General features: G+C 38.8%; 1 protein-coding gene across 1 annotated transcript in view; it reads left to right on the top strand.

The window, feature by feature from the left end:
- The window catches only part of jag1a (jagged canonical Notch ligand 1a), a 47,534-nt gene extending 24,294 nt beyond the window's left edge, over positions 1-23,240 (top strand). The window contains exons 9-26 of the mRNA XM_036557142.1: positions 717-830; positions 1,498-1,611; positions 2,663-2,709; positions 4,734-4,907; positions 6,552-6,702; positions 9,444-9,608; positions 10,593-10,706; positions 11,008-11,121; positions 11,215-11,328; positions 12,981-13,097; positions 14,290-14,317; positions 14,607-14,692; positions 16,572-16,685; positions 17,384-17,487; positions 18,728-18,952; positions 19,551-19,682; positions 20,136-20,280; positions 21,250-23,240. Of these exons, the coding sequence (XP_036413035.1) occupies positions 717-830; positions 1,498-1,611; positions 2,663-2,709; positions 4,734-4,907; positions 6,552-6,702; positions 9,444-9,608; positions 10,593-10,706; positions 11,008-11,121; positions 11,215-11,328; positions 12,981-13,097; positions 14,290-14,317; positions 14,607-14,692; positions 16,572-16,685; positions 17,384-17,487; positions 18,728-18,952; positions 19,551-19,682; positions 20,136-20,280; positions 21,250-21,767 (2,576 nt within the window). The 3' untranslated portion in view covers positions 21,768-23,240. The remainder of the gene's footprint in view (positions 1-716; positions 831-1,497; positions 1,612-2,662; positions 2,710-4,733; positions 4,908-6,551; positions 6,703-9,443; positions 9,609-10,592; positions 10,707-11,007; positions 11,122-11,214; positions 11,329-12,980; positions 13,098-14,289; positions 14,318-14,606; positions 14,693-16,571; positions 16,686-17,383; positions 17,488-18,727; positions 18,953-19,550; positions 19,683-20,135; positions 20,281-21,249) is intronic.
- The last annotated feature ends 3,181 nt before the right edge of the window (positions 23,241-26,421 follow it).

The raw sequence follows: 26,421 nt of genomic DNA on the forward strand, positions 1-26,421 counted from the left end.
TCTATTCCATTCTGTTCTATTGTGTTCCATTCTGTTCTGTGCGGTCTTCTCTTCTATGTTTATCTTTTATTCCTCAAGGGAATCTAATTTGTGCATTACCTATTGTAAGTGCACTGGATATTCTCCGCTGTGTTTCTGGACGCCACTAATGAGTAGTAGACATACAAAATAGGGAACTGTGTGGTTAACAGGGCAGAGTTTTGGAGACAGCCTGCCTGAACACAGCAAAAGTCAGATTTACGCAATTTTACTGCTCGAGTCCAAATGTGGTCGACCAGACAAGACATGTTTTGTGTCTGAAGTCTGCTTTTTTAGTTTTGCAATGAAGCTACGGGGCTAATGTAGTCATCAAGTAATAGAAGTCTATGTCGTCCAAAATCTGTAGTCCCGTAGCTCCACTACAGAGCCAAAATTCAGACAGACACAGGTCTTGGCTTCTCGACTACGTTCGGGGTAAAGAGGGAAAACAGAGTAGATGTCATTTTTCACTGAATCATTCCTTTATTAAACCCAGGACGCAAACCAGAAAGCATCACTGACCATCAGAGAGATACACAACAGTGTCGGATCCTAAACTAGTACAGGCTGAGTGGACACAGACTGGTCAGAGAGAGAGTGTGGTCACTCTGTGTGGGTGTGTGTGATCGTGTCTCTGCTGAAATCTGTAAATGTAAACGTTCTTCTGAGCTGTAACTCCTCGTTTTGCTCTTCCTCAGATAAAGACGAGTGCAGTCCGAACCCCTGTAATCACGCTGGGACCTGTGTGGATCTCATCAACCAGTACAAGTGCATCTGTCCAGCACAGTGGACTGGCAAAACCTGCCTTATTGGTCAGTCTCTCTCTCTCTCCCTTCCTGTGGGTCTCTATCTGTCTATCTATCTATCTATCTATCTATCTATGTATCTGTCTGTCTGTCTTTCTGTCTGTCTATCTAGCTACCTATCTGTCTGTCTATGTGTCTGTCTGTCTGTCTGTATATCTGTCTGTCTGTCTGTCTATCTATCTATCTATCCTTTCTGTCTGTCTGTCTGTCTATATCTATCTGTTTGTCTTTCTCTCTGTCCGTCCCTCTGCCTGTCTGCCTGTCTGTCTGTCTATCTGTCCCTCTGTTTGTCTGTTTGTCTGTCTGTCTATCTGCATGTCTGTCTGTCTGCCTGTCTATCTATCTGTCTATCTATCTATCTATCTATATATCTATCTATCTGTCTATCCGTCTATCTATCTATCTATCTATCTATCTATCTGTTCATCCCTCCATCTATCTGAATCTCGCTCTCTCTCTCTGTTTATTTCTAAAGTCCCTCGCCACGGTTACCAACTTGGCTGTTTAAGAATGTAAGGGGGGATCACTGAAAGACCCAAAGACCCACAGAGACCCCCACCTCTGTTTTGTGCTAGACCACATTCCACACACCACACGTACAGGCAAGGCATGTTCAGCAGTAACAGATTCTCTCTCTCTCTCTCTCTCTCTCTCTCTCTCTCTCTCTGTGCAGATGCTAATGAGTGCGCTGAGAACCCGTGTGTTAATGCCCACTCATGCCGTAATCTGATCGGTGGATATTTCTGCGAGTGTCTCCCTGGTTGGACGGGACAGAACTGTGACATCAGTAAGTAGTCCACGTCCAAAACCACGCATCAACTTGTAGCCCTCTGCTAGCTGTCAAAGCCGCCTTGACCACATCTTTTGAAATCCAAGAAAATCTGTGTCATTTAACGTGATGCCAGAAATCAAACATACGCAGTTTTCCCTCTTTACTCCAAAGCTACTCGACTGACTAAGTCTGAATTCAGCTTCTTTAGTTTTGCCCTGGAACTACGAGACTATTGTGGCTGACAAAACTATAGACTTACTATGACGGTTTCTAGCTATCCATGCTATCAATGTCCATCAATACAGATAACAGAATGCCCGACAGTGTCAGAAACAACATATCGCTACTTTACATGAGAAGGAAAAATCGTACTTCAGTTTTTATGTAAGTAAATGTAACCATATTTTTTTCAAGTGTTTCTGGGCCGGTTCGTTTGGTCCATTCATCATGACGTTTACACACAATGTAAAGGACAAGAGGCATTTTCAAATTATGTCAAAAACCGGAAAACAATAAAAACGGAGATGCAAAGTTTTGTTCCGACAGCAGCGATATGTGTCTATTTGCAGTTACTCAGCATTTAATGGGATTTTGGCATAAGAGGGAAAAACTATGTACGTGTGATTGTTTGTGAAACATTTGCTTTAAATTAGTTTAAATATTCATGAAACATTTAGGCCAATTCAAATATTAGGATTGGAACTGCTGTCCTGTTATTACGCAGATTAAGTGTGTGTGTGGGACATTAGTCACTTGATAAATGACTAGCCCGCTAAAGTGCTCTCTTATCAGTGCCCATTAGCTAGCTGCTAGTGATAGCGTCCAACTCAAACATTGCCGTCGGCTCAGGGCCTGAGATGAACCCTGCCTGGTTTCCCCTCCCAGCCGCTTATCGGAGGAAAAAGCTCAGGAAATCTGACAGCGGCGCTTATCGGGGCTGGCTTTGTTACCAACTCAAGATCAGCTTAGCGCTCAGTTTGCATTGAGTCACTTCTGAAACTGAACCAGCCAAACTCTGATTAATTATTGTCATTTTTGATCGTTTTTTTAATGTGTTATTCCGCAGATATTAACGACTGTCAGGGACAGTGTCTGAACGGCGGATCTTGTAAGGTAAGTTTGTGCGTAGTACCCACAGAAACATCTGGGTGATTTGGGGGGCCTTTCCACCAGCGTTTCCGTTGTTTTTGGCACAGTTTTGAGTTTTTTTCTCTTTCCCCTCTTCTTTTCTTTCCTTTTCAACCCTGCTTTCCTCTATCTTTCCCTCTATCACCCCTCTCCATCTCTCACTCTTCATTCCTCTCTGTATAAATAGTGACTGCTGAGTCATGCTTTGGAGAACAGACAGAAAGAAAGAAAAAGAAAGCAGGAAAGCCATCTTGGGGGGAAAAAAGAGAGCGAGGAGAGAGAGTGCGGGTGGGAGGAAGACTGGATGAACACAGTAGATCAGATTTCCATAAACATTCCTGTCTCCTGCCAGAAAGAAAGAAAGAAAGAAAGAAAGAGGGAGAGAGAGAGAGCCTTTATTCTTTCCTCTCTCCTTCTTTCTCCTCCTCCCTTTGTGCCCACACCTCCCTCTCTCGCTCTCTTGCTTTTTCTTTCCCCGTCTTTTACCTCAGTGACCCTTTTCCTTCCACGAATGTTTGGTCCAGTGGAGAACAGCCGAAGTGGAAAGGCCTCAGAGCGCTGATCAAAGAAAATGAATGAAAGTAAACAGGTTGATTAAGATGAATGGGATTACATTACGCTGGCTGTACTGAAATGGCTGCACAGGGTTTGAAATGTTAGCTGAAAAATCTCATTTTAAACATACAGTATTGTGCAAACATCTCAGGCACTCAAGAAAGCTGTTTAAGACTGTTTATCCCAGCAGAAAGTGTGGTTTTGCCTGTAAAAACACTGTATAGCATTAGAATAGATACAAATACACATAAATACAGTACAGCGTAACATTTGTTTTTAAAAAAGTTATTGACATATTGGTTAAAAAATAGTTGACAGACGACAGATTTGGTTCCTCATGTCTCGGCGCACTCCGTAAACCCTTTAATGTTCTGCTCAACCATTTGATAGAGCACATTTTGAGTCACTATATGCCACAAAGTGCCATCTCAACCGTTTTTTTTTGTGGGGTCAAAAAAATGAAAAAAAAGCACCAATTGTTTTTATTATTGCCCCAAACAAATAAAAAATACAAAATATGAAAGTCCATTGCTTTTTTTCTTGGTGAGGACATTAAAGGGTTAAAGGAGCACTCCAGCCTAAACCTACCTTTTAATATGTTTTTTGTTGTCTTATGTAGGTTAATAATCTGTAGCACTGCATTCAGAAAATTGTGCATTTTGTCAGAATGCACAATTTTGTATCCTTCTTATGTTTATGTCATATATATAGATTAACCTATTTCAGTACTGCTGTCTAACACCAGCCCTTCAGACTCAGCAAAAATGGTGCTAAATGTTGTTTTACATCTTAATTTCTATGAGGCTGAAGTTGGCTTCTTATTTACCAGCTCTTGAATTGTCCGTTCCACCAGCAGTTGCATTCCAGCACTTGTACATGTGCCTGAATGTAACTTCTGCAGCATTTAAGGTGGAATGGGAATTTGAAAAAGAATTTGTCTCATATACACTCATACCTCCGACCATCAGACACAGACAGCAGAATTCAGGCTTCAGTTCCGGCTGGTCCACAGCATGTTTTGCACACAAGGCCCCGACCACGGCCTCGTCTAATGCATCTGACCAGCTTCTCAGGCGGTAGAAGTGGAAACAAACGCAGCAGTCGCTCTGTGTTAGGCTAATGCTAACCCCAAAAGACTGGCCGTTCCTTTATGTCCGCTGCCTCGAAAGCATAGTGGACTACTTCAGATGAAGTGCACTAGACAGAGGGAGCCTGGTGTGTTTTCATTTTTATTAGAAGGTGAATGAAACATCCCTGACTCTGCCGTTCAGCCAAACAGGATAACGTGGTTTGCATTGTTTATACACTTGATTGGCTAGATTGGCTCTTTTCACTAGAGGCCAGAATTTTCCCCGTTAACAAACGCCACCTTTAGCATTACGAGCTTTCTCATTCATTTTTCAACCAGTGAACTGAACTTTCTAATGCCCCTGTTCGAACTCTGTCTCTCTCAGGACCTGGTGAACGGCTATAAATGTATGTGCGCACCTGGCTTTGCGGGTGATCACTGTGAGAGAGATATAGACGAGTGCGCGAGTCACCCATGCCTCAACGGGGGCCGCTGCCAAGATGATGTCAATGGCTTTCAGTGTCTCTGCCTGCCTGGTTTCTCTGGAAACCTTTGCCAGGTGAGTGGTACACACGCACACTTGCACCCACGCCCTGCCACACCCCAGAGCACCCAAGACATTCCACGGTTAAATTCACAGGTTGAAATTGGCGATAAGATAAAAATCCACCAAATTCATCAAGTTCACTTTCTCACCACAACCTGATTTAAGTCTTTTATCACAATTTGATTAGTTTATATAGCTCCCTCCAGCACACCGAAACCACAAACATTGTTTCCCTTCCCATCTGGAGTTGTTAGCGCCCCACCCTGTGCTAGCAGCCGTTCTCCACCCAAACACAGTCAAGTCCGTTCATGTCACTGCCTACAACAAACTGCTACTTGTTTCTTCTCTGTGGAAATGCGCTAGAATACTCGTCCCTTTTTTTCTCATAATAATTTTTCCCATTCAGTGTGGAAAAACATGAGCCCAGATGACCTTTTGTGATAACGCATTAGCCTGGCGGTGCTTCTGTGGCTCATTCTGCAATAAAACATAGTGAAGCTAAATTCTGTAGCTCATTCTGTGGTAAAACGTTAGAGTAGCTAATTTTCTTTAGCTTATTCTGTAGTAACACATTAGCCTGGCTGTGTTTCTCTGGCTTATTCTGCGATAAAACATTAGCGTAGCTGTATTCTGTAACTCATTCTGAGGTAAAACATAAAAGTAGCTGATTTTTTGTAGCTTATTCTGTAGTAAAACATTAGCTTGGCTGTGTTTCTCTGGCTTATTCTGCAATAAAACATTAGCGTAGCTAAATTCTGTAACTCATTCTGAGGTAAAACATAAAAGTAGCTGATTTTCTTTAGCTTATTCTGTAGTAACACATTAGCCTGGCTGTGTTTCTCTGGCTTATTCTGCAATAAAACATTAGCACAGCTGTGTTTTTGTAGCTTATTACAAACACATTAGCTGTGTTCTGCTGCTTTATGACAGCCCATGTAGTAGCTGTATTTCTGTTGATAATTCTGTGGTAACACGTTGGCCTCGTCGTGCTTCTGCGTCTTATATGAATAAAACATTACATTACACGTTACCGTGTCTCTGAAGCTCAGTATATGGTTTGGGCTATTATTTATTAACACATTAGTCTAGTGATGCTCGTGTTGTTTGTTCTGTTATGACTTATAAGCAGCCAATCTTTTGTCTCGTATTCAGTGATAACCCATTAACTCAACCTCATCATGAAATGACATTGTATGTTGAAAGTTTTGCTTGGTCATGTTAATTCATGCTACAGTAAAGCATTGGGCAAGCCAGCCACGTTAGCTGAGTCATTAGTTCATTCATATGAAAATGCAAAGTCCACTTTCCATGGAACCGTTCCTTGCATGCACATGCTAGCAGGTTCTAACAAAACACATTAGCCCTTGTTTTTCATGCTGCGTGCTCTGTAGACAGAGAACAAGGACAGTTACTCAAGCTTTCAGATCATTGTATACTCAAAGAGATGAGTACTCTGAAGTGAAAGCGTTGTGACCGTTACCCCAAGTGTTGTTATGACTTGGCCAACATTATACACCAGCGCCATATATGGTTTTCACATATCATTTCACTTTATGTGATGACGAAACTGCAGTTTACTATCACAGCTGGTGTCTTGGGGTTTTATTTATGGCTCCAGTTGGTCATTGTGTGACATTTTTCTCCCTTGTTCTCCAGTTGGATATTGACTACTGCGAAGGCAATCCCTGTCAGAACGGAGCGCAGTGTTTTAATCTGGCAACGGACTACTATTGTAAATGTCCCGAAGACTATGAGGGCAAAAACTGCTCCCTCCTCAAAGACCACTGTCGCACCACACCTTGCACAGGTATGCATTCATGTTTGTGTTTGTACATTTTCAAAAAAAATGTCCAGATGTTAAGGAAAACCAGGAAAACAGGTCTGACCTAGATGAACAACAAAACAGCCTTGACTAAAGTGTTTTTTTAAAAGTGAAAGAACAAAAACAATTTTTTTTTTGGTTAATGAGGTTAAGACTAGGGTTAGACTTAGATATTGACATGTCGCTGCTGTCGGAACAAAACCTTGTATCTCCAAAATAGTAACTTTACAGGAGAAGGAAAAAATGTACTTTACCTTTAATGTAAGTCAATGGAACCAGACTTTTTTCCGAGTCATTTTGCGTCATTTCTGTTGGTCCATTCTTCATGAAATTTACACACAGTGTTTAGGACAACAGGTGCTTTCAAATTACATCAAAAACTGAAAAACGGCAAAAATGGAGATTTTGTTCTGACAGCAGCGATACGTGTAATACATGTATATATATGACAGCATTTTCTGGATATTTTTCAAATTCAAATGCAAATTTGAAAATGCTAATTAAATTGTGTGTGTACAATTGCATTTCCCGTGTTAGTGTGCATTACTTAAAATATATTTCAAATTCAAATGCAGAATTTGTATTTGCATTTGCATTTCTGTGCGTGATGGCTGGAAAAGGTTAACATGGGAAAGCAAAGTCTTTTTGGCATTTCATTTTCACTGCCTTAATGATCCGACTCTGACATTTGGAACGGAATAACAATCGTCCGTTTGCAATTGCATTTCTTCATCATTCTGCTTCAGCTCAGACATAATTAAAATGTGTGTTTCCAGCAAGGCTTCCTGTCAATCAAAGTGGGTGGGACGTGGGAAGGGACTTTTTAGTGTAGGGCGTTATTTAAGAGGTGTGTGTGTGTGTGTGTGTGTATATATATATATATATATATATATATAAAATATGTTCATATATATATATATATTAATACATATTATACATAATGGACAAATTATTATTATTCCTTATGGATATTTATTTTGATATAATGTATATGGGGTAGGACCGTACCAGGACATATGGGTCCTGACATTGTATAATAACAAACGTGTGTGTGTGTGTGTGTATATGTGTGTGTATGTGTGTGTGTGTGTGTGTGTGTGTGTGCGCTTTCAAGTTTTTCAAGTGACAAAATAGTTTACATAATGCCACATTCTCCTCGGTCTTTTTCCACTTGTCTCAATGACGGTAATTGTAGCAGTGACATGACCACAGGCTCTTGAGCGAAGCCCCATCTCTATCAGCTTAAAATGTCCCCACAAAGGGCCAGAAGCTTAGGCTCAGCCTTCGTATCGTGTCATATCACAGCTCACAGCCTCTGTGTCTCTGGACGTCTAGACTTCGCTGATGCTCACGCACGCACATCTGAAACGTTATCCCGTCATACAGGGATATTCTGAGGTTTTAACGGAGACGCCCGAATAGTCCGAGAATGTTTTTATAGCCGCCGCATTACTGAGGCTATCTTCAGTCTCAAGGCCCCCCTTAGCCGTTTGATGCCGCGCCATTGTACCGGGGTGCAGCATTAGCTAGTGCTAACGCTCCTCCATTGGTCCCCCTGGGCCGTGTTGCCGTGGGAACAGTTAAGATTTTGTTACATGTCAAGTGTAGCCGCATTACACGCGCAGGGAGTGAAACCCTACTGGCGCAGACTGCGCGACGACTTCGCTAAGCCTTAGCTCGTTGCTATCTGACCTGCTAGCAGAACTGTCAGCAGCTTGGGTGTGTGCCTGTATGGGGTGATACGTGCTCCAGTGATGTGAAAGAGAGGACAAAGAAACCAGGAGAGATAATACGTCGTTTAACCCTTAGAGATCTTAGTTATATGGCCAGTTTTAACAAAAGCATGTTGAGATTTTGATAAATTGAAGGTAAAGTCAAGTTACTTTAGTTGTTTAGTTGATTTTCTAAGTAAAATGAACACGTCCTCTACAGAGAACAGACTGCTGCACATTTTAACGTACGATTAATGTTTATTTGCTGAGTTTAGCTTATCGCTACTGTCAGAACAAAACCTCTTATCTCCATTTTTGACGTTTTTCAGTTTTTGACATAATTTGAAAATGCCTGTTACCCTTTACATTGTATGTAAATTTCATGATAAATGGATTCAAAGAAATGACCCAAAATGACTTGGAAAAAATTCTGGTTCCATTGACTTACATTAGAAGTAAAGTAGGTTTTTTCCTTCTCCTGTAAAGTTACCATTTTGGAGACATGAGGTTTTCTTCCGACAACAGCGATATTGGGTAAAATACTTAAAACAGAAAATGAGGACTTTGCAAAATTTATGGTGCATTTTATATATATATTTTTTTTCAATATGTTAAACTCAGGAAATAAATAGAAATTCTGCTCTGAACTTTGCAGAAAAATGCCTTATTTAAGTTCGTCATTTGCCCAAGTTTAGAAAAGGAATCAATTTTTTACATTTTTCTTGCTTTTGTCATTTTTTGCTTGAAGCCAACAACAAATATTCAAAAAATGTTGATCCTGTCTAAAAGTACATCAAATGGAAAAGTAATGCAAAGGTCATTATGTAACGCACATTATAATTGCAATTACATGAAATAGGTGTGTAATGTAAACTGCATGTACAGCAAAGCCGCAGTAACACTACATGTCTAATAGTTAAAAAGAGAAAGAAGATGAAAAGAAAAAGCTCCATATGCAGATTTTCATGAATTGTCGTGATGATATTCTTGTTGCACCTGTTTCTCCCTCTGCAGTGATTGACAGCTGCACGGTTGCCGTGGTTGCAAACAGCACTAGCACCAGCATGCGCTTAATTTCCTCCAACGTGTGCGGCCCGCATGGTCGCTGCCAGAGCCACGCTGGGGGCCACTTCAGCTGCGAGTGTCAGGATGGCTTTACTGGAACTTACTGTCACGAGAGTGAGTCTTACCTGACGTTGCTACGGTGACCACAGTCAACACACCTGCTGTTTATAGCATTGTTTTGGATCCTTTTTAACTGATGATTTATTATTCAGATATTAATCCTAAGACTTATTCAGCTGCGACTGTAAATTATTCAGTAACTATTGTTAATTGTTCAGTATCTACTAAAAATAACTAAATTCACAGCAACTACTGTGAACAATTCAGTAACTACTATAAATAACTCATATAATAATAAATAATCCAGTAACGGATAAATTATCAATGAATTCTAAAGTATTCACTAGCTACTATAATTCAGTAAGTACTATACAATATTCAGTATTTTATAAATTGTTCTATGAATTGTTCAGTAACTACATTACTTTATTCAGTATTTGCTATAAAATATTCAGTATTTATTTTAAATTATTCATTAACTGCTATACACTATTAAGTAACTACTATAAATTATTCAGTAACTACTATAAATTATTCAGTAACTTCTATAAATTATTCAGTAACGTATATAAATTATTCAGTATCTACTATAAATTATTCAGTAACTTATATAAATTATTCAGTAACTGCTATAAATTATTCAGTATCTACTTCATATAACCGCTATAAATTATTCAGTAACTATTATAAATTATTCAGTACCTTCTATTAATTATTCAGTAACTACTATAAATTATTCAGTACGTATTATAAATTATTCAGTAACTATTATTAATTATTCAGTAACTGCTATAATTTATTCAGTAGCTACTATAAATGATTTAGTAACTGCTATAAAGTATTCAGTAACTATTATTAATTATACAGCATCTACTGTAAATTATTCAGTATCTACTATAAATCATTCAGTATCTACTATAAATTATTCAGTATCTACTATAAATCATTCAGTATCTACTATAAATCATTCAGTATCTACTATAAATTATTCAGTAACTACTAAAAAGCTAACGCTCTCTCTCATTTTCTCTCTCTCAGACATTAATGACTGTGAGAGCAGCCCGTGCCGTAACGGAGGGACGTGCATTGATAAAGTGAATGTGTACCAGTGTATCTGTGCTGATGGCTGGGAGGGACCACAGTGTGAAACTAGTAAGCACATATCTTCTCTTTAAATCGAAGAGAAAAACTACTTTTCTGTATTTTTCACACTAAAAGAGCTTGATGTAGTAGGCTAACATATATAAAACTTCACTGCCCCAGTCCATACAGCCCATATATGGAAACTAATCTGTAAAAGAATTCATTGTTTTTGCCGAATCAAGTTGGAGCAGTTTAGCCCCGCCCATTCACAGTGAAGTTATAAGGAGCGTTTCACGCTCCACATACTATGCATATCTGCACACAATATGCACACAATGACAGTGTGTTTCTGTTTTTTTATTTTGTAAAGATATCGATGACTGCAGCACGAACCCGTGCCGAGATCGCGGTGTGTGTCGTGATCTGGTGAACGACTTTTATTGCGAGTGCAAAAACGGCTGGAAGGGCAAGACCTGTCACTCACGTAAGCCCCGCCCCCTTTACTACATAGAACACTGTCTCTGGTCCGTGATTGGTGGAAATTTAGAGCTGACAGTAGGTTGATTCTGCTTTGCAGGTGAGAGTCAGTGTGACGAGGCCACCTGTAACAATGGAGGGACCTGCTATGATGAAGGAGACTCATTCAAGTGCATTTGTGCACCTGGATGGGAGGGGGCTACCTGTAATATAGGTAAGATTTCCCCCCATTTCACCCACGTGCTCCATTCTTAGTATCTGCTTGCTGAGATTATAAATAGTTTAAGAGGAATTCCTCTGATATTTAAACATTTCTGCATAAATCAGTGTTTTAGGTGTGAACAAAGTCATTCAGAGTGGTTTGGTGTGAAATGGTTCACTGTAGAGAACCTTACTGACCCAGATCTCTTTACAGTGGTGCTGATAGGAACCAGGGGTCACCATGTCTACAACACGAATATAGCCATTTTATTTACTGTCCACAACCACCAGTGAATCCACGTCTTCTGAATGTTTATATGTAATATTGATGATGGTAAAATAGTGGAAAATCTGAAAATAAGTTTTCTTTGACTATTTTGCCTTGAAACACCCTGTATATACCTCCCCACCTTAAATGTTAAGAGACATGTGAGGCCAAAATCTTTCCTGAAACATCAGAAAACAGCGTTTCATGCATCGTTCACATAATAGTTTTCTGTGAGGGAGCTTTTGGAGGGGGATGTCTGGTTCCTATCACCACCACTGTCAACAGTAACAACTCACATTTGATATCAAACCACTCTGACTGACTTTGTTTACATTTTAACCATTTAATTATACAAACATTTAGTGAACAACATTTAATGACACTTTTTCACAGAACAAAATCACTTTTAGCTTGCAGAGTTAATGATTGTCATTTTGTTCCATTTAACTCTCTATTGCATGATGTTGCTTCAGGGCAACAAACTAATTCTCCTCACTTTACAATGACATTATTTAAAGAATATTTAAAGAAAAATCATAGGGTTAACTATAAAGAGAAGAGTTTGAGTAAGTCAATAAAAAGCATGTACTTGGTCAGACTGTCTCTTAGTGGGCACTTTTAAACCTCTTTTTTAACATTCAGTATCAGTTTTTTATGAGAATTTGCAGAAATATGTTTGTTGCCTAGAAGCAACATTGTGTGACAGTAGAATGGATTCAGCCATTCACAATCCAGGTCTCGCCACTTCAGGGAACACAGCTCTGTACCATTCCTTCCCATTGTCGCACAATGTTACCTCAAGGCAACATACTCCAAAAGGACCCCTGCACACATTATTACTATTATTTTTTTATGTTTTTGAATTTAATAAACAGGTCTGAAAAAATAAAGACAATTTTCATGCAAAAAAAGTGAATTGAATATATATTTTTAATTGCTCTCATAATGTGTGCAGTACAGGGTTAAACTTTCATTGAATAAATGCAACAGTGATTTGGTGTTATTGTTATTGTAATAACATAGGCCTAATATATACACAGTATGCTAAATCTTACTAATGTTACAGACCATCGTTCCTGAGTGGAGTCAGAACAAAATACTGTTTTTGTTCTGAACAAACCAAAATTTAAAAATTCTAATCCCAGAATCAATAAAAATGAGCAGCAACATAAGGATGTTATTTAGTATCTGGTTAATCGCAAAGCTAAAGTTTCCACTCTCCTTTGTTGCTGTTTTTATTTCGTTCTGTGGAAAAATCCTTTTTTTTTTTGTTCTCTGTTTCCATTCTAATCCCTGATTACTGGTGTAGTTGGTGGTTGACGGCGGCTCTGTAGTCCTTTGTATTTTAGTGATTATGAAATTAAAGCCATATAAATGGTGTGTTTGTGCGCCTGCAGCCAAGAACAGCAGCTGTCTTCCCAATCCGTGTGAGAACGGAGCCACCTGCGTCGTCAGCAGCGACGGCTTCACCTGCGTGTGCAAAGAAGGCTGGGAGGGGCCGACCTGCAGCCAGAGTGAGAAACCCCTTCTTATCCTCCCTCCTGCTGTGACGCTGATTAATCATGATACATTCAGGATCACTTCAGAAAAATTTAAAATTTGTTTTATAAGGTTTGCAATTGCATTTTAAGCCAGTTCAATTAAAGGAAAACTAATATCACACGTGCAAATATGTTTGCTAATATTAGTGACAGTGCTACGTTAGTTTTAAAGCCAAACCCCGCCCTTGTTGTGACCTTATTGTGATGTCAGCACTCAGTCCTTTCAGGTGTTTGAACCACCTTTGAGTCAAAAGCGTTTCAGTCTATGCTTTTAACAGCAGTTTGGAAAAGAATACTGTCCAATAATTATTTAAAACCTTTACTTAAAGGACAGATATCACCAAAAATCAAATTTTTCTTTTTTTTTTTTTTTTTGAATGTGTGCATGTAACACTGTTAAAGTTTTAAATGCACTGCAAAGCATTAGCCCCGCCCATTCACATTAAAGTTATAAGAAGTGTTTCTACCTGGATGCTTTTTGAACAGGGCAGCCAGTCAGAACAGAAGTACATACACACTCATAAGCAAAAGTTTTGGCACCCCTGGTCAAGGTACCTGTTTAAGTTAAAATAAGAAAATAAGGTAACACATCCTCAACAAAGAACCAACTTTTTAGTGCACAATTACTGTTTATTTGCTCGATTTAACATAAAAAATCAGATCAGCCCTGTGCAAAAGCTGTGGCACATTTTCTGATTTGTGCTTTTTTATGTTAAAAGATAGCAAATAAATAAAAATTGTGCTGTAAAAATTTGCATAAAATCAGTAAATTTGACCGGAGATGTGGAAACTTTTGCATATGACTGTATCAGTCTAAAAGGCTAATTCTAACAGACAAAGAAAGGTTGGAAAGGTTGGAAAGTGTGACTTACAGATTTTGACTTTTTTGGTATATAAAACCACAAAAATGTCAATAGAAGTGGACTTTGGGAAAAAATAAAGTACTAAAAAATATAGGATATGGGCCCTTTAATTAAAAAACAGTGATAATCAGATGTTACACGGAAGAGAAGTTAAATAAGTGTCCTCAAACCTCTGGACAGTGTATTTCCATTTCATATTTACAGAATAGTTCAGTATCTCATGATTCGTTATTGTTTATTAAGATCAGACTGACTTCAAATATCACATTTTTGTAACTCTTTCTGTTTTGTTTTTTTTTTAGACTCGAACGACTGCAGCCCGCACCCATGGTAAGCCATTCCCACGTACAGTTATCCTGCAGCAAAACATGCACATAAAAGTGCACCTCTGTCTCCGTCACGTACTCACACAAACGCACAAACAAGTACACAGTCACTGACTCTCTCTCGCTCGTCCGCTCTTCACGTGGAGCTCACATGGCTCTGCACAAACCCCTGAGGACGTTCAGGATGTGATTACATCAAGACCCCTCTCACCATTCATTACACTGTGTGAACAACAGATGTTTATCTGTGCAAGCGTTGAACTCTGACCCCTGAGCTTGACCTTCCTTTCCAGCTACAACAGTGGGACTTGTGTGGACGGAGATAACTGGTACCGGTGTGAGTGCGCACCGGGCTTCGCCGGACCCGACTGCCGCATCAGTGAGTAAATAACCGCCGTTAGCATTAGCGCTAACGCTCCACTAATCACTGACGTATAGATAATAACGTGCTGCCTTCATGTTGTGTCAGAAATATCGTATTTAATAGATGAGCACGTATGAGCACCACCACAGTGTAATATTTGCCAGTCAGAAACTGATTTTTCAGTAATCCCAGTAATTTTCTGAGTTAGCGACGTCAGCAGAAAAGCAATAGTGGCTTATAGTTCTGTACGCTTGCTGTGTGTAGATCGTCTGCAGAGCACTATTATTACTATCCAACATGAGCACTGCAGGCTGAAGTCTTTGGTTAATGTCTTACTCTCATCCACAAGCGAGAAAATGGTCTTGCATCCTTTGCTAATAATTCAATAAACAGAAAAACAAAAGTAAACAAAAAAAGAACATAATTCCCAGCCTGTCCATCTTGTTTTCCAACCAAAACCACTTGATTTTTTCACGTCGTGCTTCCAAAGTCATAAAGAACTGCGGAGGAGCACTTGAAGGCAGCAATAGTCCAACGCAACGCTGAAATTGTAGCCGTTGCTAAGCACAAAATACACACTGTTTAGTGATGGATGCCTTTTTCCTCTAGATTCAAAATACTTCTGTTCTTCTGCAGTTTAAAAGCATGATTTAAACCTCTTTTTGACACAAAAATGGGTCCAAAAAATAGATTTAAACGGCTAATTACAGTCCAGTGCTATGCTAGAGATGTGATCATTAGCGCTAGTTAACTATGGCTAAGCCTAAATTCTTCACATGATTTATTCTGAAGCCTTTTCTGAATAGATTCCACATACATTTCTGATGTTCTGCACTTTTAAAACATGCCTTTTTCCTCTAGATTCAGAATACTTTTGTTCTTCTGCGGTATAAAAACGCAATTTAAACTTTTTTTTGACACACAAAAAGTAGATTTATACGGCTTATTCGTTAGCACTAGTTAACAATGGCTAAGCCTAAATTCTTCACATTGTTACGATTTATTGTGAAATCTTTTCTGAATAGATTCGACATACATTTCTGATGGTTTGCACTTTACAAACATGATTTAAACTTCTTTTTGACACAAAAGTAGATTTATTTCCTATTTATACGGCTGTGCTTAAAGTATGTGTTCATTAGCACTGGTTAAATATGGCTAAGCCTAAATTCTTCACATTATGATTTATTATAAAGCCTTTTCTGAATAGATTCAACGTAAATTTCTGATCTTTGGCACTTTAAAAACATGATTTTAGCTTCCTGTTGTTCAACATTTGCTAAGCCTTAAAACTATACCTTAAAATACCTACAATGAGGAGAATATTATTAATTAAAAATATTTTTTTTGCTTGGAAATCAAAGTTCACACCGTTAGAATAACTTGAGTGCAGTTTTTCGTCCTGCGTTTGAGCTAATGTTAGCATGGCAGCAAACTCTGATTTAGACTAGCTACAACAGCATAGTCCAACTCAGTAGTGTAGCATTGTAAACTGGGAACTCGACGTTAGGGGCAGAGCGCTGGTAGGTCAGTTGTGTTCATTAGCATTGGCTCGCTGTGACTAAGCCACTGTAATTGAAGCCTTTTCTCTATAGCTTTAACTTGCTTCTGTTCTTCTCCTGTTTTTTGTCAATGCTAACATTTCCTGCGCTTATAAATATTTGGATAAAACCACAGGGGAGGAAATAGAGTCAGGAAGAGAGTTTAGCCACTTTCCATTCGGCCTGGAACCATTCCGAACTCTGCTAGCTGGAGTATTATTATTGTTCACTTTTCCCATCAGCTGAGTAATTACATGTTATACATCGCTGATGATGTATAATGCAGTAATAACATGGCAATAATAGAGTAATAACAACAAAAGGTTTAATAACGTCTGTTCTTGTTCCCACAGACATTAACGAATGCCAGTCATCTCCTTGTGCTTTCGGCGCCACCTGCGTGGATGAGATTAATGGCTACCGCTGTGTGTGTCCGCCAGGGAGAACCGGAGCCAGGTGCCAGGAAGGTACGCAGTTTAAACGTTTAAAAGTTATGTTGCTGAAGAAAGTTTCAAATAACATGAAATGCAAAGGAAAATAAGTGAAAAAAACAGGAATTACTAAAATTGTTATTCAAAAAACGATTAAAAGATACAGAGAAAATCCTACCAAATACCTGCAAGACAATTGGTAGACCACCAAACTGCCCCCCATCAGATAAACAGTAGCTTTCATCTTGGACAGAGAGGAGAAAATCAAGCTCCACTCTTGACAGCTCAGCGCTGTGGGTCTGAAAGGATGTGTAGCTGCCAAAAAGTGTTTGATAAGAAAAGAGAAAAAGGCAAAAAAAAAGAAGAAAATCAAACAAAGAAGCTGCTGTTGTTGTCAGAACAGTGGACTGACCACCCCAGAGTCCAGACCTCAACATCACTGAAGAAGAACTTGCATTTAATGGGTTGTACTTAAAACCAAAGCATGGTCTCTGACTTTTGCGCAGTACTGTAAATGTTAAAGGTAGAACTTTTTTCAAGCAAGATCATTGGTTCAAATGAAACAAAGCTATATAATATAATTGTGTTCGGTTGATCGCAAGTCATGTTTTTGGTCAATCCACATCTGAGAAATACTTCAAGTCCACCTCTGTGAGTGTTTTGTTCAGCCAAAAGTTTGTAAGCTGCATTTGTAAGAGATTCTAAAACAGCTCCTGTTTGTTTCACCGTGACAGGACGTCCCTGTAAGATAGGAGGCCGAATCATAGCCGATGGAGCGAGATGGGACGAAGACTGCAACACCTGCCACTGTCAAAACGGCCAAGTGACCTGCACAAAGGTAAAGGGCACATCTTTAACGGGCTAGTTCAGCCAAAAAGGTCTCATGTGGAATTGAGGCTAATGTTGCCAGTTACTGATGTCATTGTGGTCATTGTGGTACCTAGTAGTCCACAATAGCTGTGGACTGGGGACTAATGATAAGCACATTAGCTGTGAGCTGTAGCTTTAGATCATTTGTTACTGTCATTATTAATGAAAGCTGGTCTTATCAGTATGCAGCTCGTCCTGATTCCGTCATAGATCATTTGATCTTTCTTACGCTTTGTGTTATTATAGTGTTGCAACCCGTCGTCCTTTTGTTTACTCTTTTCTGTCTCTTTCTGTTATATCTGAAATTGCCATTAGACAAGATTAAAGTAAAGCGATAACACGCATTAGTGGTATCAGTTAGCTTATCAAATGTTAGGTCTTGCACTTGTGTAAGGGAACGAAGGGCAGAAACATCATGGTTTAAAGAAAACTGTCTGACCAGATGATTTCACTGTGGGAAAAACATATACAAGCAGTAGCCTAGCACATCTGGTAATGTACAGAATGCATTAACATAAACCTGGTGGCTTTTACAGACATGCATTAATTCTAATTCTAGACTGTTTTCAAATGGGAATTTTCATTGAAGTCTAATTAAATTAACAGTTAAACTATTAAACATTGCATTTAAACCATTAACTACACTAGTTTTGGGGTTACATGCAGATTTTCTGTTTGTTTTGTTTTAGTCGTTGTGTTTTAGGATTATACTCAACCCTTAAAATGTAGCCTTTTTATTCAGTTATTAATTCTAAGTCTTATTATTCATTAACTACTATTAGTTATTCAGCAACTACTATAGATTATTCAATAACTACTATAAATTATTCAGCAACTGATATTAATTATTCAGTAACTATTATAAATTATTCAGTAAGTACTATAAATTATTCAGTATCTACTTTTAATTATTTCGTAAGTTCTAAAATTATTCAATAACTACTATACATTATTCAGTAACTACTGTAAAGTATTCATTAAGTACTATACATTATTCAGTAACTGCTATAAATGATTCAGTAACTACTATAAAGTATTCAGCAACTTCCATAAATTATTCAGTACTTACCATACATTATTTAGTAGCTACTATGAGTTGTGAACAGATCTGTAGACTGTCATATGGATGAATTAGACCTGATCTGCGTCTGAGAATTGAATCTGTGTTTATTATAAAAGCTGAACATATTTGTTATTTTCCCCTGTAGTTGTGGTGCGGTCCGAGGGCGTGTCGTTTGGTCGGAGCAGGTCGAGGTGATTGTCCTGCAGGTCAGTCGTGTGTGCCGGTGCGTGAAGAACGCTGTTTCGTCAGGCCGTGCCCCATGCAGGGAGAGTGCTGGTCGGGTCAAAGGACACTCATGCGGGCCAGGTGTCACACAGAGAGCAACTGCGCCAACGTCACGTTCACTTTTATCAAAGACATCATGCCACAGGTGAGATAAACCAACAACTATATATTATTCAGTAACCACTGTAAATTATTCAGTAACTACTATAAATGATTCAGTAACTACAACCCCAATTCCCCAAGTTGGGACGCTGTGTAAAATGTAAATAAATGTAAATAAAAACAGAACACAGTGATTTCCAAATCTCACAGACCCATATTTTATTCACAATAGAACACAGAACACATATCAGATGTTAAAAGTGAGACATTTTACCATTTCATGAAAAATACTAACTTATTTAGAACTTCATGGCAGCAACTACTGTAAATTATTCAGTGACTACTATGAATTTTTCAGTAACTGCTGTATATTATTTAATATCTACTATACGTTATACAGTAACTGCTATAAATTAGACAGCTACTGTGAAACTAATATGTACATTAAACAGTTAGACATATCTGTATGTACATACATGCGTATCTAACAGGTCCTATGAGTGTAAGAGGTTAAACCATGAGTGAAAACATGCTTTTCTTGCCAAACATCTTGGTTGTTTATTCTGTCTTTTCTTCTTTGAAGAATGACTCTGAATCCTTTGTATTAAATCTCTCTCTCTCTCTCTCTCTCTCTCTCGCAGGGTGTAACTGTGGAGCAGGTGTGTAGGGAGTTGAGGAGTCTCTCTGTAGTGAAGAACCTTTCCTCAGAATTTTCCATCTCCATAACGTGCGAGCCCTCCACCACTGCCAGCAACGAGATCCACGTCACCATCGTACGTTCCCAGAACATCCCTCACATTCTCTGCAGCGTACATCCACAGAGCACCACCGGCAGCTTTAGCCTTTAACTGCATGACTGTAATGCACTAACAGTAGTCACACGGTATTATGAAGTTCTTTGCTGATAAGCTTGATTCTTTCAGTCTGTTTCTTGAATTATGTGCTTTGGCAACAGCTCACTAAGTACATGGCTCACAGAATAACAGTCACTTATGCTGGGAAAACTCAGCTAAGATTAAGGTCTCACTCACAGTAGAGCTTTGTTTATCTGATATTCAAATGCAAGTACTAAAAGTAAAGGTAATTGCCAAATGGTTGTCAGTAATGATTTCAGTTGGCCTCATTGTGTTGACTTTGGGAAGTCATTCAAAGTACAGAGTACAGAGTACAGAAGGGAAGTACAGACTTTATTGTTGCTGTTTCGTAATCAGCCTGTTTTCCTGCAGGTTTCTGATGATGGCGCGGGCAGCGATGCTCCTGAAATCACGGACAGGATCGTGGACCTGGTGAGCAAACGTAACGCTAATGGCACCATCCTCACCGCCATCGCGGATGTGCGTGTGCAGCGCAGGAAGAACGCCAGCCAAAACGGTAAGAAACCACAGCAAGTAGAGTTCTGAATATACAGCACTCTGAGAGAACCATGAGACGTTAATAGATGAAGAATAGAAAGTTATAACAAAACTAGATAAGAACAGATTCCAGAAAATTACTTTATCAGTTAATAAAAGTAAAATGTATGCTTTCATAGCATATTGTATTTTATAATATAGTATGATGAGCTTTATTATGAAAGTTGTTATGCTCTATTAAGAGAGTTAAATTGAAATACTGATCACTAAAAGTAAAATCATGTCAGGTTCTGTAATTATTAAGGATGTATCAAAATTTTGGTCCCTGGAAATTTTTGGCCAAAAATGGTCAAATGTGGCCCTTTAGTACAAAAAAGCAAAGGAAAAAGATTCAATGAAGTTAAAATCTAACACGTAACACATCATTTGAACGGCAATGAAACAGTGATTAAAAATGCTGTTTGTGTTGTCACTTACATTATGTATCATATATATATATATATATATATATATATATATATATATATATATACATATATACATACATAGTTTTACAACTTGTATTACATTAATTCAAAAGCAGAAATAAAAGTGCAAATGATATAATTCTTTCAGTTTTCAGTTTCAGTTTCGTCGTTGGTCAAAATTTTTTATTTCGGTACATCACTAGTAATGATGTTAGTTATTCTGCCTCTGTAAAATTGTAGAAGGTATTCTAAAGTGAGGAGGATTCCCAGTCTAATTCTTTTAAATAAAATACTATTTAGTAACAAGAAAATCCATAAAATGTTCTAAAATGAAGATATGGCAGTAACACCGCCTGGATAAGCACCCTACACTATACCAATAAGAGTCCTTGGGCAAGACTCCTAACACTACCTTCACCTACCTGTGTAAAAATGATCAAATTGTAAGTCGCTCTGGATAAGATCGTCTGGCAAATGGCATAAATATAAATGTAAATAACGTCCCTTTTGTCACTCTGTAGAATACTTGGTGCCGGTGCTGGTTTCTGTGGTAACCGTGATCTGGGTGATGGCGTTGGTGTCCGTGTTGCTATGGTTTGTGCGACGACGACGCAAGCAGAACGGCAGCCCCACGGCGACCGGCCATGCCTCCCCATTGCCCACAACGACCGCCGAGGACAACAACGCGGCCAACAACGCGCGGGAGCACCTGAACCAGATCAAGAACCACATCGAAAAGAACCAGGCGTCCAACGGTAACGACAAGCTCCACGGTGACGACAAGAACGCCGTCAGCGCCAAAATCAGGACGCACTTCTCCGAGACGACCTCCAGCCTTCCGGATGAGGACATGGACACAGACAAGCGGCTCCACAAGGCCCGGTTTCCACGGCAACCGGCCTACACGCTGGTTGACCGAGACGAGCGGCCGTGTTTGAACGGTACGGCGGGGAAGCAGCCGCACTGGACTAACAAACGAGACAACAGAGACCTGGAACAGTCCCAGAGCAGTTTACACAGAATGGAGTATATCGTATAGCAACCGCTGCTAAAAAACAAAAATAATAATAATCCAGTGGGCTAACGCCGCAGTCACCGTGACAACCATCACGGCCACATACAAAAACGGTAATGCGAGAAGGTCGAAGGTAAAGGAAGGAGGGGAAAAAACGAGGCGAGTTCACTCCGAAATTTCTTTGGATAGCCGCCGAAAGGCTCCGATCGCAGTCTCCGTTTTGGAATCTGGAGCTAAAATTGCAAAGCAAAGCGAAGAAAAGTCCCCACAGTGAAATCTACAGTACAGAACCACAGTCTACAATAAAGAACACGCTGGCTCAGTCAGTCGGGTTGTTGTGAGTGGCTGTTTTTTTAGGTGTTTTTGGAATTTTTGGAAAAACCCCTGGTTTAAAACGGTAACGCCACTCTGCGGTTCTTCGTTTAGCAAAGAACTATGAATTCTCTGAAGTGACGTCACTCTCAGAAAAATCTGAACCGTGTCCTGGTTTTGGAGGTCACATGACTTTGCAGTCAGCATCTGTCAGTGTTGGGATCATTTCACAAGGACTTTAGACTCGATTGGTCAGAGCGAGCCACGTTTATATAAATGGAGCTTTTGTCAAAATTGGCTGATCTGAGACCAGATTTGCTGGTTCGATTTTAACGGTTGGGTATTAAGATTAGGGTACTAAGATTTGGCTAAGATGAGCTGATTGTAGTTGTCATAAAGGAAAACTCCATTAAATGATCTGTTAGCGAATAACCTCCCATTAGGCCAAACCACAACAACCATTAAAGTTTATTATTATTATTATTTATTAGCGTTGTTTATTGTTTTTGTTTGTTTTTTTTTTTGCAGGGAGGCAGGTTGTACATATTCCTGCCGTCTTGCAACATGAAGAATTTAATGGTCGACTTAGAACGCTGTTGGTGTTGTGTAGATTTTGTATGTACATATTTTTAATTAATCATTGTGTATATTTGATTTTATTAACTTAATAATCAAGAGCCTATCATTCCTTTTTTTCTTTTTATTTATGTGCTTCGTATAGATTCGAAGGTTTGACAGCTTTGTAAGCTTTCTACTTCCTTATTTTTGATGAGAAAATATTGTTTCACGTTTCGTAAATGCCAAAAGTGTTCTTGAGAGAATAGTTTTATTTTTTAACTGTATGCTGGGTGTTGTTTTCATGCCTGAATACGGATGCGTTGTACAAAGTTTTGTTTTTGAAAACCGCGTGTTTGGTTAGATGTTTGTCGGGATTATTTTTGTAAAGTATTGAAGAGGAAAACAAAAAAGACCTTGCAACAAAGACAAAAAGAAACGACCGGACATTTCTGGAATGGTGTTATTATTATTAGAATCTGTCTTGAGTCAATCTAGAATGTTCTACCACGACATTATCATTACCAGTTTCCCGTAGCAGTATTCTGTAGTAAAGTGGACCTCCAGTTTGCATGAAATAGATGGAATTAATGTAAAAAAAAAAAAGGACTGACCATAAGATGAGAAGAAGAAATAAAAGTAAGACATTATCTTTTCTGGAAAAGGAAAACAAAAAAACTTACTTGATTCAGCGGATCATCATGTTTATATAATAAAGCAGTACTTTTTTTATTTTGTACTAATTTTAAAACATCAAAGAGGGAGAAGGGCAGGTCCAAAAAAAGTTGGACTCTTTATTCTGAGTGATGCTGGCCAGACTTCCTAATATTTGTGCAGTGTTTAGGCCTCTTCGATCAAAACAAGATGAATTTCAGTGCCATTAGTGTTAAATTTAGGCCTAAACGTGAGAATGTTTTTTGTTGTTTCTTACATTTTGGAGATGTTGCTCCTGACAGTGAGTCTGTCTGTTTTCTGTTTGTGTCGTTGGAAAGTAATATTTATTAAAGACTTTGTAAGAAATAATATATTCAGTGTGGGGCTGTTCATTTTTTAACACGTCAGGTGCTTAAGATTAAAAGTACACTTAAAGTGGCTTAAAGTATCCATGTGTATGAAAGATTCTTTCCACCGATTTTTGTATAATTAAGTCTCCAAGATGTAAACAGAGTCATTCAGAGTGGTTTGGTGTGAAACGCTCTGTTCTAGAGAAACTTAGAGTCAGAATGGTTCACAGTGGTGGTGATGGGAACCAGACGTCTGCAGAGTTTAATGCCTCTAAAAGCTCAATCACAGGAAATGGTTATAAATCCACTGCCTGATGCCTGAAACATTGTTGTATTATAGTTTTACAATAACATTTAGGTCAAAAACAGTTTTTTAAATTCGTTTATGGTGGAAAGGCAAAGAAAACATACCAATTTTACCAGATTTACCAATATTTTCCCATCATCAACTTTACATACAACTCAGAAGGTTCAGTGGTCATTTTGGATAGTAAATACAAGGTCTAGAGACATTGTGACGCCTGGTTTAGATGGTGTAAGATTTTGACGGTGGTATGACATTGAAAATACTGACGTACAGTTTTTGCTAACTGAAAGTGATGAAGTCATGTTGCTAATGCACATCGTGTCAACCTTAAGCTGCTTAGGAACTTCTACCAAATTTAAACAACAAAGTCATGGACATTTTACTCTCCGCTATTCTCTTTATTGTAATTCTCTAGGCTGCAAAGCACTTTATTGGCATTGTTATCTAGTTGCTAGTTTGTTTGTTGCGATTGTGTCAGCGACAGTGACATTATGTTCACTCGATGTAGTTTTCTTTTTTTCAGAAAGAAGATACAACAGCTCGCTGTCTAGTTTTGTATTGGGTCGCACTTCCAAAGTCTGAATTGGAGAATTGAAATTTTATACAGGTTTGGTGTGACCACGACATTATGTGTCAGTTCTAGCTTATCTTGTTAGCTAGCTACCTAACAAGATAGCTAGGTAGTTAACCAGCGCTCAACTCTGTCATAAATCTGCCATTTTTTCAAAAAAAATTCAAACAAGTAGCTCCTTTTTTTCAATTTGCGTTTCACTGTGGAAAAATCACACTGCTGTTGAAATGTCAATCAGCGCGGCATCAGAAATCAAAATGTTCTAAGCATCCTTGCTGGAACTGTGGTACTTGTGAACATAGTGCATACTTGGGGTGTAAATCTCTGACCTCACAATTTAAACGTGAATCTTTATGCGTCATGAAATCTAAAATTGTATTTTGACACAATTCAGTATTATGTTTACAAATACAGAAGAAGTGACTAGCAACACATTACGACTTATTTACAAGCTTTTTGGGCCCAAGAATTTAGATGTTTGCAAAAATAGCTCACATTTTATTAGAAATAGTTCTAATCAATTACAGTTTGCAGTTCAGTTGCCACCTTCAGATAAAAGGGGGGCAGCTTCTTTTGCTCCCATCCAAAAAAAAAAAATATTCGTTATTAATTCAAATCATCAATTTTCTCCTTCATTTCTCATTATTTAGTTGTGCCATTATGTCTCACACAATTGACAGTACTGCAGCAGCATGGCAGTAACATAAGAACAGAAGCCAATCCTGCTGCTGCTTAGCACTGAGGTGACTCTGCAAAGTTAGGTCAGTTGGCAACTGCTGAAGCTACTGAAAATACTTCATATACAGAGTAAAACAGTGAGGAGTTTCAGAATAAAGATATACAAGACCTATTTGCGATACATTATGGTGGCAGTCAGGTTTTTAACAGTTGCTTGTTAGCTAACTTTAGGTTAGCGTGAGAAAGTGAAAGGGGATAGCCTAACACTAACACTAGCTGTCTAACTAGCCAGCTACTTTAGTCTAAGTGTGAATATTAAGAAACTTTACAGATGGTGAGCGGGCGAACGAGTGTAAGAGATAGAAATCACACTAGTGACAGCTCTTCATAGTCTTTCTTTTCATATGTCACTTCAGTATTTGTTTTACATGGCTCAGCTCCTCAGATGGACAGCTCCACTGAGATCTTCGCCAGTTTTAAATGAAAAAAATGAGTGGATTGATCTGTCATTAGGCCTTGAGGTTTTGTAAGTCTGAATTTAATAAAAATAATATTAATAATATGTCACTAAACACAGGCGAGGAGAGGGAGAGGCAGAAGCTGAAGGAGGCCGACAGAGCTGAAGGAGCAGGTCTGATCAGGTACTAATCCAATAGTCTGTGTATTTGAATAGCATGTTTGGAGACTGCAGCTTGTCTAAGAGAGGAGATGGCATTGCTTGGCTTCAGTACCGTTACTTGGGCCCAGTCCCATTTTACTCCTCGCCCCTACCACTTAGCCCTTACCCCTCCGTTTACACGTTCACGTCTAGGGGTAGGGTGTCCCGATTTTTGTTGAGGTAGAGGGGTAGGGTGACGTGTTAGGGCTTCATGGCCCTCCATGTGGAGGTTTTTCAGAGACACTCCAAACGGAGTGATATGAGAAAAAAAGAAAAACCGGCAAGATGGCTGAACAAAAGACCAAAGAAACTCCCAAATGTGAGAATTTCCTCCGCTAAAAATTACAAAAACCATTGTATTATCTTAGTTTAATGTCGTTTCAGTGTATCATGGTCCTTTTCTTCATAACAGTCATAAAAATCGCTAGTAGTATGCTGATGTCTTGGTAGCTAGCTAGCTAATTTTCCCGTTCCACCTTAAATGGTGCAGTAGTTACATACATACAACCTCAGGCATCAGAACTGCTGCTCTGTTTAAGGTGGAACGGGAAAATTCGAACAAGAAGCTGGTGAATAGCTGACTTATAATAAAT

This window comes from Colossoma macropomum, unplaced genomic scaffold (assembly GCF_904425465.1).
Source record: "Colossoma macropomum unplaced genomic scaffold, Colossoma_macropomum, whole genome shotgun sequence".
In the NCBI taxonomy this organism is placed as follows: Eukaryota; Metazoa; Chordata; class Actinopteri; order Characiformes; family Serrasalmidae; genus Colossoma; species Colossoma macropomum.